Genomic DNA, 21,075 nt, shown 5'->3' with positions numbered 1-21,075 from the left:
TTAAATGTACTGTCTTTGTCTCAATTGAATAAGACTTGCCAGATGCAAAACACTCAACTTCATATATTAAATGTACTGTCTTTGTCTCAATTGAATAAGACTTGCCAGATGCAAAACACTGAGCATTGATCTTTTTGGTAGTAGAAACCTCACTTCATAAAAAAGAGCAAAAAAGCCGGGCGGTGGTGGCGCATGCCTTTAATCCCAGCACTCAGGAGGCAGAGGCAGGCTCTGTGAGTTCGAGACCAGCCTGGTCTACAGAGCTAGTTCCAGGACAGGCTCCAAAACCACAGAGAAACCAAAAAAAAAAAAAAAAAAAAAAAAAAAACAGCAAGAATAAGAAAAGATATCTTATATCTTGTAAGCAAACCAGTAAATGATTAAAGGCATGCACCACCACCTTCTGGCTTTGTTTTTGTTTTTTTGTTTTTTTTGTTTTTTTACCTGAAACTTAACACAAACTCTTTTTTCCAAAGTCCATGTATACAGTATGCACTACGGGCTCCAGGAACTGGTTATACACACATGTGGTATACTTGGGAAGGTAAAGAGACATTAATAACTTCCATTTAACGTAAGTGTTTTCTTTTGTTCATTTTTGAGAATTCAATTATGTTCCCCTCCCTTTCTATCATTATAAATCTCCTGCATCTCCTTGTTCTCTTTGAGATACACTATTTTTACAAGAATATGTGTTTTCTTTTAACATGGATGTGTTTTCACATGCATAAGTGTATATGCATTTATGTTCCTCGGTATGATGTACTCAGTCTGTACCATTTTAATTTTTTGTATATATTGCAGTTTTATTCTTATAAGCTCATGTTTAATAACTATTCATAAAGTTTATTAAATTATATAAAATATGACTGATTTTTTCTTTCCTCATCCAGCCAATATAGTACCTTGTTGAAACTACCAGTTTTTGTGATCACTAAATCATAAACATACATAATCTTTTAATCTCAAAGAGGTAACATTTAGTTGAAATCTGAAGACACCTTTATACATTTTAACTTGAATGAAACTTTTGGAATGTTAAGAAAAAATTTACTTGTACAGTTGGGCAAACTTCCAGACCATGTTCCGTTGGCAGTACACTGTCTTACAGAGGGTCCAGAAAGGATGTAGCCTTCTGCGCAGGAATAGATGACGGAACTGGAAAACGTTGTCCCATCAATTCGAAAGACTTTCCCATTTGCTGTTGTTCCTGGGTTGCCACATTGCACAGCTGTAAAACAAAAGTTTAGGAGCATGTTCAAAAGGAAATTTTTTGCATGCAGTTAATGACTAGTATTTCCTTAAAATTATCCAAGGAAATAATAACATTCTTCAAACTTTGCAGAGAAATATCTTCCTATCTAGTTTAAATTCAAGATTATTTTATGCTAATTTTATTGTCTTAGTTACTAGATTTCCAATGAAATAACAGTTTTAAAAAGTGATGACTCAGAGGCTAAGAGCATTGGCTGCTCTTCTAGAAGGCCCAGTTTCAATTCCAAGTACTCAAACGACAGCTCATAGCTGTCTGCAACTCCTATTCCAGAGGATCTGATTCCTGTATACAGACATACTTGCAGGAAAAACACCAATGTATATAAAATAAAAATAAATACATTATTTTTTTAAAAAAACTGTTAGTAGAGTTAGTAATTTTAGTACAACTATTGCAAAGAAAAAGTAACCATTTAAAGAGGGTGGTCTTCATATACCATGAAGTCTTTCTTTTGCCTTAAAACGAGTTCATAAAAGTTTAGACAATTAATAACAAGAATAGTATGCAATAGATTCATTATATTTGCATTTCTTGAGAGCAGCTGTTTTATATATTTATTAATTTATTTACTTATTTACAAAATATAAATATTGTACACATCTGTGCACATTTTACATAAATATATAACATTTGCATTGCTATAGTTCCTTTCTTTAGGCAATTGAGCACATAAAAAGAAGAAAGTAAATAGAAAAAAATGAATCATGTTTTCAATAAAGAATCATAAATTTGCATTGTCTTAAAAACTAATAAGCTAAAGAAGAAAACATACTGTAACCCTCATCATAGGCTAAGAAACTTAACACCCTACCACCAGATTCTTGTTTAGCCATGTTAATTGCTTCTTTACTCACAATACGAGCAGATGAAAAGGCTAAATATCTTCAATGAATGAGTGGATTATGAAAATTTGGTATATATTCACAATGGGATACAATTCAACCGTAATGAAATATAAAATCAAGAAACTTACAAGTAATTCTATGTTTCTAGAAATTATTATAAAGCATAAAGTGACTCAATCCTGGAGACAAACACGATATTTTTCGGCCTGTTTGTGAATCCTACCTTCAACTCTCTCCATGTGAGAACATCACACGGAGTATTAGCAGAAACCAAGGAGCTAAAAGGCAGAGCATGCATTGTGGGAGTTCTTAGAGAGGCATAATAGGTCACAGATGCTATAAAGTGAAAACGTGGAAGTGCAGAGGGGCCTTTTTTCCTGGGGTGGGGACAGAGGGAAAGGGAGAGAAATTTGATGTTTGAAAGTGACACCAGTTATTGTGTGTGTGTGTGTGTGTGTGTGTGTGTGTGTGTGTGTGTAGTGATTATGGTGACAATGTTCCCCAAAAAATACCCCAATGCCTGGCATGGCATATATACTTTTCAGTTGTTGGTCAGGGGATTTCAAAAGACTCCAGTCAATATAGTCCATTGCTAGTGCCCTTATTTGCCTCCCAGAAACTAAGGTAAGCTGACTTCCTGGCATTCCAGCTTTTAGAATCTTTCCAGCACATTTTGGTGATGTTTCCTGACCTACAGGTACAGGAGCTGTGATGTAAATCTGTCTGTTGCTTTTATCTCTGTTGTTCTCTATTTTGTGTTCATTTGTGATTTTCTATAATTGTTTCCGTTTGTTGTAAAAACAAGTTTATTTTATGGTGCTTTTCTGAAGGTATAAAAATAAGCTGTAGAATACAATAGGGAAATGCATTGATCTGGTAAATTCATCTGTAAAATAGACAATAGAAACCAGGGAACATCACCAAAGACACGGAAAAAAAAAAAAAAAAAAACTCTAAGTGCCAGAATACCAGGGAGTAAGCTATGAAACAGTTTCTCCTAGAAATGGCTACATAAATAAGACCAGAACAATGGTAGTATCAAAAGACATGGAATGGGGGAAATCTCATGGGGTATGTGGTTGCTTGGCCTATAGAGAATGGCATTATTAGGAGGTATGCCAGGCATTGTTAGAGCAGCTGTGGCATTGTTGGAGGAAGTGCGTCATTCTGGAGGTGGGCTTTGAGGTTTCATATATGCTCAAGTCATGCCCAGTGACACACTTCACTTCTTATTGCTTGCAGATTAAGATGGAGAACTCTCAGCTGCTTCTCCAACACCATGTCTGCCTGAATGCCACATTTCATGATAATAATGAACTAAACCTCTGAAATAAGCTAGTCCCAATTAAGTGTTTTCCTTTAAAAGAGTTGCCATGAGTCTCTTCACAACAATAAAAATCTTAATTAAGGCAGAAGTTGGTACCAGGGACTTCAGTATTGTTGTGATAGGCTGGACAACAATTTTGTTTAGAGGAATTTGGACTTTGAGACTTTGGCTAGATGAACAATAGCCTTGCTAAATTGACCAAACTAGTAGGAACTTGGAAGATAGTGGTGCTGAGGGTGATTTGAGCTGTGAAGGCCTGTCTCAAAAGGTTTCAGAGGAGAATTTTAGTATGTTAAATAGAGATTGTTCTTGTAATATTTTGGAGAAGAATGTGGCTACTTTAGCCCTTGTCCAAAGAGTCCCTCTGAGACTAAAGTAAAGAGATTTGGACTAATTTTGTTGGCAGAGGAAATCTCAAAACAGCCTAGTATAGACCCTGTCATGTGGTTATTAATGTTAAATCTAATGAAGGTTTATAAAGCAAAGGTGGAAGCTGAGAAATAAAATACAAAATGTACAATTTGAGGAGAAAAAGGGCACCAGGAAGTGGAATGGTTCTAAGTCCTATGTTCAAAGAGATAGATAGATAGATAGATAGATAGATAGATAGATAGATAGAAAGATAGATAGATGATACATAGATAGATAGATGATACATAGATAGATAGATGATTGATAGATAGATAGATAGATAGATAGATAGATAGATAGATAGATAAACTGTAAGAAATGGAATAAAGGGAGCAATGAGCTCAAGGCATGACTCCACCTAGCTAAGCTTCTAGCTTTTTTTAAGAAACTAAAGAACAGCTTAGGTTCAGGAGTGCTCTTCCATACCTTTATTCCCAACCCTGAAGACATAGAGGTAGGTGGATCTCTAAGTTTGAGGCCAGACTGGTCTAACAGACCTAGTTTCTAGAAAGCCAAACTTAGTAAGTAAAGGAAACCATCAAAAACAGAAAACTGGTGAAGATGCAATTAAGTAAGGGGGACATTTCCATCCCCAACAAGTGGAAGAACTAAGCCATGTACTTCTGGCTTTAGGGACAAGGATACAAGAAAGGAATTATGGAATCTTCATCTGTTACTAAGGAAAGCCACTGAGGCCAGGCATGTGTTAGGTGGAGGGGAGGAGAGGTTCCTGAATTGAGGACTAGAGAGGTCATTGTGTGATGCTATGAAGGTGAAACAGGGATTGCATTGGAGATCCCTAAATATTTGTGATGCCAGCATCATGGGAGATCTGCTGCGGAGAGCTACAAACAGGGAGTGGGACCAGTCTAAGAGAAAGAAGTGTGTTGCAGTCAACAAAGAAGAACTAGTTGGAGATCTGAAGAACACTTTGACATCAGACAAGGAAATACAGAGTTTCAGGTGTTTGGTATTACTTTGGCCCAGAATTTCCTCACTGTCTTCTCTTTCCTCCCTTTTGGAATGGTAATGTATATCACGTGTCATTATATGTTGTAAGTATGTGATTTGTTATTTAATTTTGATTTTACAGGGGACTACAGTCAAGAGATTGCAGAAATCTCAGAAGATACTTTGAACTTTTGATTTAAAGCATTGTTGAGACTGTTATAAACTGTGGGGACTTTTAAAGTTGGACTAAAAACATTTTTCATTATCTTATTGACACAATCTTATGGAAGCCAGGATGTGGAATGTTGTGGAGTGAGTAGGTATGGTTTTCAGAGATTCGTGTATTTGAATGCATGACCTATAGAGAGGGGCACATTTAGGAGTTGTGGTCTTGTTGGAGTAGCTGTGGCATTGTTAGAGGAAGTGGTTCAGACTTTGTGAGTTCCTATGAATCGAGTTAGTTGTTTTTGTGGGGTTTCTTGTGATGCCCTTGAACCTTTTGGCTCCTACAATCCTTCCTCCCTGCATTCAGCAGGATTCCTCAAGCTTGGCTTATTTTGCTGTGTGTTTCTGTATCTGTTTTCTTCAGTTACTGGATGAAGGACAATTGGGATACTCATCAATTTGACCACAGGAGGTGGCCAGCTTAGGCTACCTATCCTTTATCACTAGGAGTCTTAACTTGGGGTCATCCTTGTAGTTTTGTGGAAGTTTCCCTTGCATCATTTTGGTATCAGGTTTATTTTGTTTGCTTGGTTTCTGATTTTTTGGTTTTTTTCCCCTCAGACATTAGGTCCCAACCAGTTTCTCCTCCCTCTACTCTTTCAAGTTCCCCCACATACATCGCTTCTGCAATTCTACTGCTCCTCCATCTTCCTTCAGAAAAGAGCAGGCCTCCAAGGGACATCAACAAAACACACGTAACATGTTACAATATAATTAGGAACAAACACGCATACCAAAGCTAAAGCAACCCAATATGACGGAAAAGGGTATACTGTTTTTAAATGAATGACCAAACAAGTTTCGATATAATTATTATCATTCATAATTCTCTGTCAGAACAGTGTCAATGAAATACTGCTTTCAGATGAGGATCTAAAATTTATAGTAATATTACTATACTAATATAGTAATGTAATAATATAGTAATAGTACCCAGGTGATTTTGAATACAGATTTAATTGGAATGTCATACTGGTCAGTCTTTCATTGTTGTGAAAATGTACCCAACTTAAAGGGCATAGGATTTGTTTTGGTTCACAGGGTCAGAAGTTGTAGCATACAGCCAGATGACTCCACCATAGAAGGTTGTGACAAATGAGAGCATCGTGGCAGTGGGTAGAGCTGGCAGAGCAAAGAGTCTCACTTTGAGGTGACAAGGAAGGAGAGAGGAAGACTGGAGACCATACTCACCCTTCATAAACATGCACCTAGCCACCTACTTCTTAAAACAAAGCCCATCTTCCATAATCATACCACCTCCCAATATTCTTCTAAAATTTTAATTTGTTGGTGGTTTTAATGAAACCGTTATGGGGGCCAGAGCCTTCCTGATCTAATTCAGTCATTGGAAATATTCTCATGCGCACAATCAGATAGATGTTTTATTAATTCTTCAGTTCAATATAGTTTATAATCAGACAGCAGTACGAGTAGCACTTTTAGGAGAGCTAACTCCAATTTGAGATTACCTTTGCACTCTGGCTGTCTCCCAGTCCAACTGCCATTGGATAAACAAGTTCTTTCTTCTGAACCATAAAGGATATATCCAGAATCACAAGCAAAGCGTACAGTACTTTTAGTTCTGAAGTCACTTTCCTGTCTAGAGCCATGACCAGGAGTGCCTGGGTCCCCACATGTACCAGTAGTATCCCCTGCATGCAGAAAATGGAAATTAATTTATTATGATATGCATTTATTAAATTCACAAATTTGGCCAATTGATAGACATTACTTTTGTAAGTGCTGTTTTCACATAACTTAACTGCATAGAAATGTATTTCACGTGAGTCAAACGAAGAGAAAACACAAATAAAAAAATGATACCTGAGTATCAAGTTATTTTTCTTATTGGAGATTTGTAGACCAAATTTTAAAAGATTATGGATATTTCTTTAATATTTTTAGAATCTAGCTAGTAATGGAACTTATGGGGAATTTATAAATGACGAAACTATGGATTCAACAATTCATACATAAAAATTAAAAAGACTGGATTCAGTAACCACGGAATTCTTTCTCTGAATCACCTAATTATTGCTGCATTTTCAGTTGTTATTCTGGAACTACAGTATGCTAGATTCGAGTAAATCTCATAACAGAATTATTTCTATACATTGAAAATGGTCCCTTTTTAAATTTCCTCTTCCAATGACTGTTAGCAACAAGATAGCAACCAACTGCATTTTTTCATGTGTGAAAACGCAGGAAGTAAAATTCTAAGGTAGAAGCTTGGTATTAACTTTGCAACAGAGTGTCCCTCATCGTTCTCATCACCAGGATCTTGTGCTTTGCTCTAAAGGTTACTGTTTTCTCACTTGTTGGGACCAATTGGAGTCCTGGCCTTCAGCTGCTCTTCCCTGCTAGAGCCTTCTAATTGGAGTTACTAAAAGCTGTGCCTTGCCTAGAGGATCAGAGGATGGGATTTTCACCTGTTGGCCATTGACTGCTGGGTATTTAAGCCTCCATGGTACTATTAAAGAAGGGCTTTGTACCAGTGATTAGACATCCGTGTGTCTGTCTGTCTCTGTGTGTGTTTGTGTATTTCAACCTCCAGCCCCTTGCCCGAAGCTCGCAAACTGAATTGTAGTGCATACAGCACAGACGGGGGCGTGGTGCACGGCACTCACTTTCTACACTACTGAGCTTTCTCTAACCACAGAATCCATAGAAACTGTGAGGGCACTTAGATCACTTTCTGGGTACACTTTCTGACATGTTCTGACATGTTCTCTGTGGAAATTTTCCTCAAAATTTCTCTTTTATATGTGACGTTATGCTAATCACTACACACATTTTCAGGACATTATTCACTGTTTAGACATATGCAATAGTTTATTCTTCAATTTGGTTTTAGGCTTTTAATATACTACATACATAGGGAGGGGGATGTTAATATGTACAGTTGGTCTTCTGGGAATTTATTTATTATCAGTAACTTTAAATAAGACCAATTTTTCATGGAAGGCACTCATAAAATTACAGATTGGTAGGTTAGATTCGAAGTGCCAAACAATCACTGTGCACGGAAATGCCAGTGTTTTGAAGATGTGAGTGCAATTATTTCACCTTTTCACTTATAAAGGAAAAGCAATGTAAAACTAATACTAATAATTTGCATGTCCCATCTCTACAAAGTAAAAATTATATAAAAAGATAGATTACTATGTAAATTTTGAGGAGCCTAGAAAAATAGCATCATATGTAGTTAATGGGTGAACATAAATAGTATCAATGAGAGATCTATTCGATATCTAAAGTTTATAAATTTCTAAAGAAAACAAATAGGATATAAACCATAGGGGAATCCATGAAATAATCTGTCTACTGGTTATTAATAAAATAGCAGTTTCATATGCATTAATTTAAATATAACTTCAATAGCTATAAGTAGTTAATATAGATGATATCCATAATAAATAACAGTATTAATAAGTTGCTTTCCTAAGATTTATTAAGTTATTTCAATTAAAAGCATTTAGGAATTTTTAAAAAATTTGCCACCAAATAATCATTGTTTAGAAAGTAAGATAATTGAATTCTGATAAAAATTAATCATATAAATTTTCCTTCTTAGGAAAACAAATGATTTGTACTAAAATAAAATGTCTACTTTATCATAGCAAGTTGAACAACCTTTATGAATCAATAGAGAAACATGTTCTAATACTACATAATTGTTTACAAGGGGTACAGCACAATCCAAAATATATACCTGAAATTTATTATCTAGGGCAAAGGTTCTCAACCTGTAGGTTGTGACCCTTTGGGATCAATGAACCCTCTCATGGGTTCACATATCAAATATCTTGCATATCAGTTATTTAAATTGTGTTTCCTAACAGTTGCAAAATTATATTTATGAAGTAGCAATGAAAATAGTTTTATGGTTGGGGTCACCACAATGTGAGGAACAGTTACAGGGCCACAGCATTAGGAAGGTTGAGGACCACTACTCTGGAGACTCAGTCGTCCTTTGCCGGTCAATTTCCATTACCTTACAAGTACCCTAAAGAATGAGTTCAGCTGTCACTCAAAATTTTTCCGAGAAATGCTGGAGTCCTTAGAGAACACTCTCTGGATTAGTAACCATGAGATAATTTATGACGCACACCACTCTATTTCCCAGCGGTACCTGAACAATGAGGCTGAGAGCCACTCCAATGTCCATTTAACTGGCAAGTCCTGGAAGCCTGGCCTAGAAGAGAGCGCTTTCCTGTGCAGGAATAGTGAACGGTTGACCCAAAAGTATACTTCTCTCCAGACAGGACTGCATTAGGGGGAATGCCAGGGTGTCCACAGTCAATCACTACAATACATAATTATTGAATATAAAATTTTTTTATATCTCCTATCGAACCACCCAAATCAGCTCGTTTACAAAATAAAAGTAAAATTTCTATTCAAACATATTAAAGCCATTTCCACTCAGCAGTCTGAAGATCACATACGACCAACGTAAGGAATGACTATAGATGAATACAAAATCAGAAATATAGTTAAAACATTCTGATATTTTATTTATTTATTTTAAAATTTTTAGTTCTCAACTGTAAACTTTCTAGATGGCAGCATTATATTGCAATGTTAAAAGATTAGTGATAACTTTCAGATGGACATATCTCAAGATTTCAAAGACTCTAGAAAACATACGCAAGAGCAATAATATCATAGAATATTACAGAAAACTATATATTTTAGTAAAAATTGATATTATAAAAAACATTTAGACAAAGAATCTGCAAAATATGTAGATGTGTAATTTTGAAACTATTTAATTCAGTCAGTATAATTTCCTCTGGTGTATAGTTTTGAATATAGGTTGGCAATAACTGTCAATATTATTTACATGACAGTGTTTCATAGGAACAATTCATATTATCTACTTACTGATGCATTCTGGCAAAGGTTTGTCCCATTGTCCATTTGGCTGACATATCAAAACTGAAGAGCCAAACAGAAAGTATCCTGGGTTACAGTCATAGAAAACCACAGTGCCATAGGTGAAATTCCCATGCTCTATTTTGCTTTCTCTTTTGGAATTGGCTGGAATCCCAGGATCAGAACAGTTGACCACTAAATAAGTGAAAAAATAAAAAAGTTAGCTTGAGAATAATATAATTATAACTAGTTACAACTCTGTTGAAATTTTTAAAAACTTAGTTTCTGAAGTAAATTCAATTAAATAAACCACATATTCCAGAAATTTAGTTAATCCATGAACCACTGAAATAATTGTCTGAAATCCGTGTAGGTAGAAGCATAGGAAAAATTTCAACAATTTTAAGGATCATAGTAATTCATAAGAATTACGGTAAATGTAGACTAAAGAACATCCCAATTAAGCTATTTTTAAGAATACCAAAGAGAAAGTGGTGGTATATTATTATTTTTCACAAAATTATCTTTATCATATTTCATTTACAAAAGAATTTACTAAAGAAGACTCTTTTAATCTGTTACTATCTGGTAAGCAACACAAAGAACTTATGCAAATAGCATGGGAATCCAGGGCATTTTGCAAAAGTACAAAGTCCATAAATTCGAAAAGCACATTTCAGTGCTCTTGAACAGAAAAGGAATTTAAAATGATCTTGAGTACTGTATGTATGCCCTCAGAAGTAGCTGTAGCTTAATAATATTAAGCAGAAAAAAAGCCTTATAATCCTAGACATAGAACTGAGGACAAGGAGAAATGTCATGGGGGTCCATTTCCACGTAAAGAACTACAGGGAACTAATAACTGCGGTAAGAGGGAGCAGTCTTTCTTGGGACGAACCTTAAATTGGTTAAGCAATATAAAGTGATACAGTAATAAGCCAGATACACAAGCATCTAGATCAGCTTCTGCAGGGTGTAGTTACTTATTTGTGCATTAGGAATAGATTCCTACACATTGGGACTGAAGGGAGGATGTAGAAGGGGCTATGGAAGGCTCTGAAGTGAGGGAAGTAAAGGGCAGAAATAATGTAATTATTATTTTAAAAGAATTATAAGTAAATAGATGAAAATAAAATTGAAAAATTTAACAATTAAAAACATAAAATGAGAGGACACCAATATTCAAGCCTTTTGTTTTATTAGTTAATAATCCGCTACTGTTCTGCCTGAGCTGTTCAGATTTATCACCTAATACAGATACTGCTGCATGCCCCTAGAAGGAATGTGGTGATCTGGTTACCTTTGCACACAGGTGGGGGATGGCTCCACTGCCTGTTGGCCTGGCACTGTGCCTTTGTTGGCCCTTGCATGATATACCCAACATTGCAAGAGAATGTTACCACATCATTAAAGTTGAACCCATTTCCACTTGTTCTTCCGTAAATTGGACTACCCGGGTGACCACAGCTAACAGCTAAATCATTGGGGAGAGGAGAAAAACAGTAAAGCATATCAATTTTCACATGACGATTATCTTTCTTAGATTCAAAGTAAAAAAAAATCACTTACTATATGGATACACACAAAGTATTTTTTACTAATAAAGATATAGAGAATCAGTAAAATATATTGAGGTAAACAAACTATAAGATTATAATATTGTGTGTGTGTTTAGAGACTGCTGTGTGTGTGTGTGTGTGTGTGTGTGTGTGAGAGAGAGAGAGAGAGAGAGAGAGAGAGAGAGAGAGAGAGATTCATGTGCATGTATTTGCACATATGTGTGCAGGTATATGAATAGAAGCTGGACAAGGGTGTTGGGTGGCCTCCTCTGTTACTCTGCCATTTTCTTATCTCTGCAGCTCAAACCTTCTGACCAGGCTATTAGGCTGTGAGTCCCAGCAATCCTTCGGTTTCCCATAACCCTGGGGTTACAGACTCAAGCCACACTATGCCTTATTATCTACATGGGAACAGGATCCAGAGCTCAGTTCTTTATGGTTGTCTAGCAAGCATGTTTTTTTTTTGTTGTTGTTGTTTTGTTTAGTTTAGTTTTTTTTTTTTTTTGAGACAGGGTTTCTCTAAGCATTTTTAACCATGAAACATCTTTTAATCCACTCAGTTATGAAGGTTTTAGTAAAGCCTTACATATGTTTAATATATCCCATCCTTGCTTCTGTTCTATATAGCTGTTTGATGTTGTTTCTCTTTTTTGTATATCCTGAAATCATACTGAAATACAAAAAACAATTCTACATAATAACATGCATTTTCACCCCTAGATGCTTGCAGTAAGGATCAACTGACAAAGTGTAACTTTAATAGTTAATTTTAAGGGATGCAATACTTGTATTCATTTTTCAATGTAATTTTGAAATCATTATTTTGATATTATATAGAAAATATCATTAAAAGTTAATAGACAAAAGTGTTGGAGTCTTAACAAGACAAGATAATGTAGATGACAGGAACCAGTACATGGTGCTTATCTAGAAGTGTCAATCATGTTTTGAAATAAACAATGCTACCATTCTTCAAGTCAATCAGTCTTACTGGATAGTATTTGATAACACTTTTACTCTGAAATTATGTGCTCAGTAAAATTATTTGGATCCTTTTTATGTTATGGTTCTTTCATTAATTTTATGAGGTATTGTATTTTCCCAAACCCTGCTATTCTAGGAAGTGTTTTCCTGTGTCAGCTCACTCTGTTAATCAGACCAGCCCCAGGAATGAGGCTTCATAATTGGGTACAGAAAAAAAAAAACTATAGCCGTTTTTAGTACTTTCTAAATGACCCAGGGGCAATTACTCTTCAGCTACATTGTTAATGTCAACCTACTCACTTGGAAATTTAACTGCATCTTATTCTTGCTTAAAATTATCAATAAAAAAACAGTTTTTCCCCTCAGGGCCTCTTTTCATTTATAGTCCTAATCATTTAAAAACAAAGGCAGTGGCATTATTTGGTCATGCTTGAATTTAGATGAAAAATTAAAAAAATAATCTAGGGCAAACACAAGACAAATATTGCTCTATTTAAGTTATCTAGCGGTGGTGGTGGTGATGTGTCTCTATGTAGGATGAGTTTAAATGTTTATTATTCCTTTCTTAACCAAAACCTCAAAACTCAAACACATTTCCTATGAAACACCTGTTATTTTTTTTAAAAAAATGAGAATAATATAATTTATAAATATTACTTGAATTAGTAATTGATTAAATAAGCCTTTTGTTTAACTCATATTAATCACATGTTTTCTTTAAGGCTTGCAAAACTTTTGTCCGTAGCCTATGATGCTGCAAGTGAAAGATGCTGATGTCTATACTGCCACTCACTAGACAATATTCTTAAAATATTAATGTAATAATTGAAAATGGCAGTTATTAGGAGAAATTTAAAAATATATGGACAATTAGGTAAAGGTAAAATGGATCGCAATATCGCACATGTACATCTGGGCATTAATGATAATAAGAAAAGGTAATGCAATTATCCTTACTAAGCTATAATTTTAATTTTGTTCAGCATTTAAAATAAATACGAAAAACTTCAAATATAGAAATAATATGGAGAAGAAAATGTGGTTTCTAGAGTCAAGCTCATCTCCTGTAACCAGCTTTGGAAGGAGTGGTGCTGGGGATTGGTCTGTTTTCCTTGGCAGATACAGAATTCACGGGGGAGGAGGGCGCAGGTGGTTGTGAGAGAGAAATGTTGAAAAAGGAACCCTTGAAGCAAACAATCACTCCATGCTGTGCCTCATAGAAGCCGTCTGACTTAAGCCCTCACCTGCTAGAGATGAGACTTCAGAAAAGTTCTACGTGGGATCCTTTGCATGCACACACACACACACACACACACACACACACACACACACACACACTGAATTTTGCTCGGTATTAAGGCATTTACAGATTAAATGATACACCACTAGCCCAAGAGTTCAAGTATCAGTTGAGGACTCATGAAACAATGATAAAGAAGAATACTTTGATCTTATTCATGGTGCTTCAGCCCAGGTAGGCTCAAAGCTACTTCTGCCCAATTTCCTTCAGTGCACTGCTCTCTACTTCCTGATTTAGAGTAACTCATTCCCTTTGCACATGAGTGAGCCATGCCCAGACTGCCTTCCCTTTCTTCCTCTGTCTTAAAGTTCTTGTGCTTTGTCATCAATAATAAAAAGAAATGAATGATATCGTCACAGTTAAATTCATATTTCATGTATAGGAAGAGACTCCTGATAATTCCCAAGCACAGCTGTAACTATTTAAGGAATTAACATAAAATCTAAAACAAATCAAAATCCTTTTATTTATTTATTTTATATTTTATATGTAGGGTGTTTTACATTTACATTTGCCTGTGTACCACATGCATGCAATGGCCGCAAAAGATAGAGAGCCTGAATCTGGAGTTTCTGGTTGTGAAGCTACTATATTTGTGCTGAAAATCAAACCTTGGTTCTCTAAAAGAGAAATCAGTGCTATTAACCACTGCACTATCTTTCTAACACCTTTATATCTTTAATGCACAGTTTCATACATAAATCCATTAAAATGTTTATTGAAATGCTGAGTGTGTTCATTCAAATATAATTTTTAAATATCCAATAAAATATGTAGTCAGTTTTATATTTCTAGCAAAATATTTTAAATATAGCTATAAAAACTTTCTAATATTGGCCGAACTATTTTCATCACTTATCACAAAATATTATTCCAACTTCACATATATACTATTGATATATTTGAGAATATGATGGCTTCTGAAGCTAAAGGGAACCATAATGATAAACACTTTCAGATGTTTATGAAATGTAGTTCTGAAAGAGCAAATTATTTGATTTAAGTGACGTAATTAGCAATGGATCTGACATCGGTACAATGGCTCTGCCTATGATGTCTGATGCTTTTCCTCCACTAATTACAATTCATCGGTATTCTATTTGATGAGTGAGCTATAGCAGCCTAATTACTAAACACATTTACCAGAAGAATTTACAGTAGAAAAAGCTTTGTAGTCTCACATCACAAGAGTGTTGACATTGTTACAGTGGTGTCAACAACTTGAAAACCTTATGGTAAAAACATGCTGAGAGTATGCCATACTCACACAAATGTTTCTTGTAAATATTTTCAACAAACGCTGAGGTTCTGAACTTAAATTATGTCTTCATGAAAAATATAAGGAATGTACAATTTAATATTATCCTTATATATAGTTTTAAATGATCCTGAGAGATTATTGCATAGCAGTGAACCTGAACACAGTATAAAATTTAATTTCCAAGGCCATCTAAATACTGTAAAGAAATTATCTTGTTTTGTGAACCCGATTCATTGACTATTTCAGAATACAGGAGGTGTCTACTTTCTTTTGCCATGCTTACTTACGCACACAGGATGGGAGCTGACCAGACCAATTGTGATCCTGCTGACATATCCTCACTGAAGAGCCAATCAAACGAAAGCCAGGATTACACTGATACACAACCGTGTCTCTGTATCCATAATTTTCTCCAATGACTTGACCATTCACTATGAGTTCTGGAATTCCACAGTGACCCGCTGAAATTTGTCAAATAATGTTTTAATAATGTAACTGAGGATTTTATTTATTATTTATATGCATAATTAGATCCACTAAATATTTAATAATTCATACAGAATTAAAGAACATAAAGGTAACTAGGACATATTCTGAAACATCAAAAATTTAGAAATATAAACAATTGCCTAGTAGAGTGGTCTAAAAGAAGTTTCAAGACATTTCCATATACGGAAGTGGATATCTGACAAGCAAAATATTAATGAATAAAGAAGAAAACAGTGTTTAGGAAAAAAATGTTAGTATAACTCTCCCAGTGTGTCTCTGAGGAAGTGGGGTTTTGACACAACATCTTCACATCCAATCAAGTGAGTATAATCCAAGCCTAGTATAATCCAAGCCTGGTTTATGTGTTCTATTTAGAATGTAAGATGCTATATTATTAACACTTTTTACATTCTTTTTATTGTTTTTTTGAGGCAGGGTTTCTCTGTAGCTTCGGTGCCTGTCCCGGAACTAGCTCTTGTAGACCAGGCTGGCCTCGAAGTCCCAGAGATTCGCCTTCCTCTACCTCCCAAGTGCTGGGATTAAAGGAGTGCACCTACATTCTTTTTCTTTAAGAAGAGGAAAATAAAGAAGATAGATCCAACCTCCAGGCTGAGCCACTACTACTGACTAGTGAGATTCTGCATTTTAGAGGAGGATCTACTACTGAAACTTTTCTAAAGCTGGACAATCCGTAACTGCTTTCTGAACATTTATAATACCCACAGATAAGTATAGCCATTGTCTCTCATCAAATAAGCTTCTTCTTGAAGCAGATAAAGGCCAGTACTGTAAGACAAAACATGTCAAAATCCAGAGAAGAGCTGACTCTGGGTGCAGAGCCACAGTGATACATCAACAACCTTACCTTTAGAATCAAGACTCGGGGAAATTGAAGAAGAAGAGACAGAACGGTTGTAAGAGATAAAGAATTTGGAAATTTGCTATGAGATTATGTTCTGTTTCTGAAGGGAGGCTACACCTATGAAATCTCAAGAAAATGGCTTCCTAAACATGACCTTAAAGTGATACCATCATATCGCATGCTGTCATGGCTAGGGGAAACCTCACAAGGACCCAACCCTAGATGAAGACCTATAACTAATTAACAACTGCTAAGAGAAGAAGTATTAATCTTCTTCAGGGATGAGTCCTATAAATGAATATCCAATGCCATGTTGCTAGCCATAAAAATATCTACATACTATCAGTATTAAATAGACCCAGAAAATTATATTTATATCCATCTAGATTGATGTGGGAGTGTCATATATCAATCTGTTGATTTCATTGGTTAAGTAATAAACAAACTGCTTGGGCTCATAGCTTAGAACATAGGTGGGTGAAGTAAACAGAACAGAATGCTGGGAGGAAGAAGAAGTGAGGTAAGATGCATCAGACAGAGACGCCATCCTCTCCTCTCCTGGGCAGACACACGTGATGAAGCTCAGACCCAGGATGGACGTAGGCTAGAATCTTCCTGGTAAGACCAGTGCTCACAGATTATTAGAGATGGGTTGATCTGGATATCAGAATTAGCCAGTAAGGGCTAGAGCTAAAGGGCCAAGCAGTGTTTAAATGAATACAATTTGTGTGTTGTTATTTCGGGGCATAAGCTAACCAGGCGACCAGGGTGCTGGGGACTCAGCCCCGCCGCTCCAATTACTACAAAATGGTGCCCAGACGTGTGGATAACTGAGTCCACAGAAAGCCTGAGAAAGCTTGGAAAAGAATAGAGTAAAGCATGTTTCTTGTGGCAATTTCTTGGGTCTGCTCTGCTTGCTAGAGGCAAGCAAGCGCTCTCATCTAAGAGAGGCTTCCTGACTCAGCTTCAGCTGTAAAACCCTGCAGCTCTTAAGAGGTCCTGCCACGAAACACTTAAAAGGTGTTGATGAAAAGCTGAATACATGCTTTTCGGTTTTCAGCCATAGCAGGAAAAAAGCTGTGCCATTTAAAAATGCCGGCTTTCTGGGCTGTCCTGCCAGGACAAACTCTGACTCTTTTACGCAGGCGGTTTGTGTGGTTTGCAAGCACAGGCAGCTGAAGCTCGCTTGCTGGCAGGGACATTGAAACACTGTAGACTTGTGGCACTGAACGCGGCTCTGGCTGGTACCTCAGCCACAAGGTTGGAATGGCAGAAAGCTAAGGAATGGGCTACATCTAGCCGACAAAGCCACGGCTTTAGTCCTACTGAGATTGCTTGGTAAATTAAAGACTCATGTGGTCAGAAAAAGAGAGATATACAGTAAAGAGGGATTCAAAGATAAAGAAAATTTCTAAATGGTTTACAGTGTGTTAAAAATATATGCAGACTAAAAGTTGAAGTTCTTAAAATAAAAAAACAAAAAAAAAGGAAGAGAGTTGTTGTGTGTGGTAGTACACACCTTTAATCCCAACACTTGGAAGGCAGAGGGAGATTGACCTCTGTGACTTCAAGCCCCGCCGCTCCAATTACTACACGAGATATGTTTATGTAACAATAATAACTTAAGTAAGAGGCCCTAGATTTGAGAAAGAGTGGGAGAATAGCATGTATGCCATAGGACTTGTTACCAAAGTGAGAGGAAATTTTGTAACATTTTAATTAAAAATAAAATTAAAAATCAAGAATATAGAACCATACAAAATAGACAGAGGAAAATAAGCTAACTTCTGAAAATAGAAAACAGAAATATATACTACTGAGTAATATAATCATTAGATAAAATCACTTTGAAAATATCAGCAAAATTGTTGAGTATAAACTGACCATGCTTTAGAATGAACTGGCTGGTGATAAGCCAGTTTCTAAGTACAGGCATTTTCAGTAATTAGTTGCAACTCTTTTCTTTTCATCATGGAATTCGTGTATCCCGGTAACAGCATGAGATTATTGTTAGAAACATTATCTGTTTGACTTTAAGAGTTATCTGTTTTCTATTGTGAGACATTGTTAGCATTAAACCTCTTCTGATGTTTTGCAACCTTCCTAAATGAATCAAAGTAGCCAACTCATTTCAGGGACTAGGTTCAGTTTTCTGTTGTGTGTGCTGGTTGTGTGTGGAGGGAAGATAAAGTGAGTTAAAAACCAATACCTAGACATCTGGTTTCTGATCCGCTCCATAGACCCGAGGAAAGACATTCCCTTACAGCAGAGCCCACCAGCATGAATCCCAAATCACACGTGAAGATGGCTGTGGAGCCATAGGAAGTTTGCGTTCCAATCTTATTTCCATTCGGAGGTGTTGGTAATTCTCCACAGGAGATGACTTAAAAATAGTAAGTAAACACACATGAGATATGGTTAAAATGCACTTGCCAATAAATAACATGCTGCTTATATTTTAAGTTAACTTTGAAATTATTCTCTTAAATATGAAAATGACATTTTTAAATCAAATTTGCATGTGAAAGAATAATGATATGATATATTCAATATTTATTGTTTCTGATTAGAGAGAGTACAATTAATCTAAATCTCCCCTTAACTTTGAAGATTGAGCAGAGGTGTGTGAGGTAGAAGCTATTATAACATCTAGAAATCTATTTTATTGTCATTATTTCTTAACCTTATTATCTTATGCCATTGGGGCAAGTGAAATCATAGCATAGAGATTTAGAAAGCAAACTGTAAACACACATGCTTAAAAGGGAATGTTATCCATAAATACTTATAAGCTAGATATAATATAGCTAACTGTAATATTAAACTTATTAAAAATCATATCCTCATTTGTCCAATTATTTATATATAAAATATCAATGTCTGTACTGTGTTTTATGAAATAGATTTGTTTTGGATTCAGGTTAAAAACGATTTAATCTAATGTCTTCTGTTACAAAATAACAAACAGGCAAAGGAAGTTGGGTTGTATTTACTACTTAAAAACAGATATATACAAATGAACTGATAATTCTCAATTTGATTAAATAGCACTTTAGATTTATGTAAGTCTGAATCTAGATGGTATATCAAATATATCAGGACATCATCTCAACAACTTTACAAAACAGGGTTAATATTTTACTTATTCAAGAAATTGAGAATCAGAAAGAATAAACATCATATAGCACTGCTACTGAAATCAGATGGTTTTAGGTGACCTGAACTAGACATCATTTCTGTATTTACAGACTCTTTGGGTTGTTTGAAATGGTTAATTCATCATGTAATTTTATTTTTAAAAGAATAAATTCAATACATATAAAAACCTTAAAAACTTCCCATCAAGTATTCAGTACACTATGACTATGAATATAATATAATATAGCTGCTATGATGAGATTTTTTTCAGTAATAGCTCACCAGTTATTTTATTCAATATATTTAGTAAACATAATGAGTAAACCTTAATGTGTAGTAGGAATGATTTTAATAATTATAAATGTGGACTGCGCTTACATTTCCTGGCTGCCCATACCCAAATACTCAGCCTTCTGCTACCTCTACTTGGATTTCTCGCCTGGCTATATTCTGCCCTGCCATAGGCCAAAGGATCTTCTTTATTAACCAATGGTTATAAAACATATTTGCTGCATACAGAGAGGAATTCCACATCAATTAATGACATTGTTTACCAGTTTTGATGATTTACACCTGCAGTCCAGGTACTCTGAAGGCTCATTTGAGCCCAGGATTCTGAAGGTAGTCTGGGCAACAAGTCTCAAAGGAGCACTCATACAGCAGAAAGAATCAGTCATTCTAATGATTGTGTTGGCTATATTTTGAAAAAGAAATAATTCAAGAAATTCACTCCCCAAAAAGAACTTCGAAAACAAGCGGGGCATACTTTGGCAGTACGGTCTTTCAGTTCTCCAACTCCAAGTACCATTAGGAAGGCATTCAATAGAAGCAGGACCGAGTCCATGATAACCAGGGTCACAGCTGAAAACCACCTTAGTCTTGTATTCATAATGTGATCCATTCACAATTCTCCATCTTCCATGCTCCAAGGTAAAGGAATTGATGCTTGGACAAGTAACAACTGCACAAATGGAAGAATACAGATGCTAACAAGGCAAAATATCCAGTTCATGACATCTTACAAATACCTAAAGTGTATTAAATCCTTTACATTGCCATTACTTTAGTTCATTCTCTATTGCACTCTACAAAATAATAATTGTTCATTTTTTTTCACACTAATCATTAATTACTTCTACTTCCCCAGAACTCTTGGAGGTTAGTTTATTGAAAAGAAACCTAGAACTTCATTTATTGAAGTAGAACATCACTAAAGTAAACATATTTTTAAAAAGCTCTCTATACAGTTTACTAACAAATGCCATTTTATAAAGTAAATAAAAATTGATTGCCTAAAATAAAAATACCTCATTTGATATTTATACATATTTTGGAATTTCTTTTTTTTTTTTTTTTTTTTTTTTTGATTTTTCGAGACAGGGTTTCTCCGTAGCTTTTTGGTTCCTTTCCTGGAACTAGCTCTTGTAGACCAGGCTGGCCTCGAACTCACAGAGATCTGCCTGCCTCTGCCTCCCGAGTGCTGGGATTAAAGGCGTGCGCCACCACCGCCCGGCTATATTTTGGAATTTCTAAACATGAATAAAATGTCTGTTTCCTGTCCTTTAGTCT

General features: G+C 35.5%; 1 protein-coding gene across 2 annotated transcripts in view; it reads right to left on the bottom strand.

The window, feature by feature from the left end:
* Positions 1 to 21,075, bottom strand: part of Csmd3 (CUB and Sushi multiple domains 3) — a 976,611-nt gene that overhangs the window by 44,816 nt on the left and 910,720 nt on the right. For both annotated transcript variants that reach the window (XM_041637611.1, XM_041637612.1), the window contains 8 exons: positions 20,273 to 20,467; positions 18,578 to 18,751; positions 15,305 to 15,478; positions 11,214 to 11,387; positions 9,923 to 10,108; positions 9,168 to 9,341; positions 6,505 to 6,687; positions 1,055 to 1,231 (listed from right to left, as the gene is read on the bottom strand). In XM_041637611.1, coding sequence (XP_041493545.1) covers positions 1,055 to 1,231; positions 6,505 to 6,687; positions 9,168 to 9,341; positions 9,923 to 10,108; positions 11,214 to 11,387; positions 15,305 to 15,478; positions 18,578 to 18,751; positions 20,273 to 20,467 — 1,437 coding nt within the window. The remainder of the gene's footprint in view (positions 1 to 1,054; positions 1,232 to 6,504; positions 6,688 to 9,167; positions 9,342 to 9,922; positions 10,109 to 11,213; positions 11,388 to 15,304; positions 15,479 to 18,577; positions 18,752 to 20,272; positions 20,468 to 21,075) is intronic.

Source organism: Microtus oregoni, unplaced genomic scaffold (assembly GCF_018167655.1).
Source record: "Microtus oregoni isolate MIOR12 unplaced genomic scaffold, Mior012 000053F_ref0000044, whole genome shotgun sequence".
Lineage (NCBI taxonomy): Eukaryota > Metazoa > Chordata > Mammalia > Rodentia > Cricetidae > Microtus > Microtus oregoni.
Note: the sequence above shows the minus strand (reverse complement) of the source record. Positions and strands in the feature narration are given on the sequence as shown.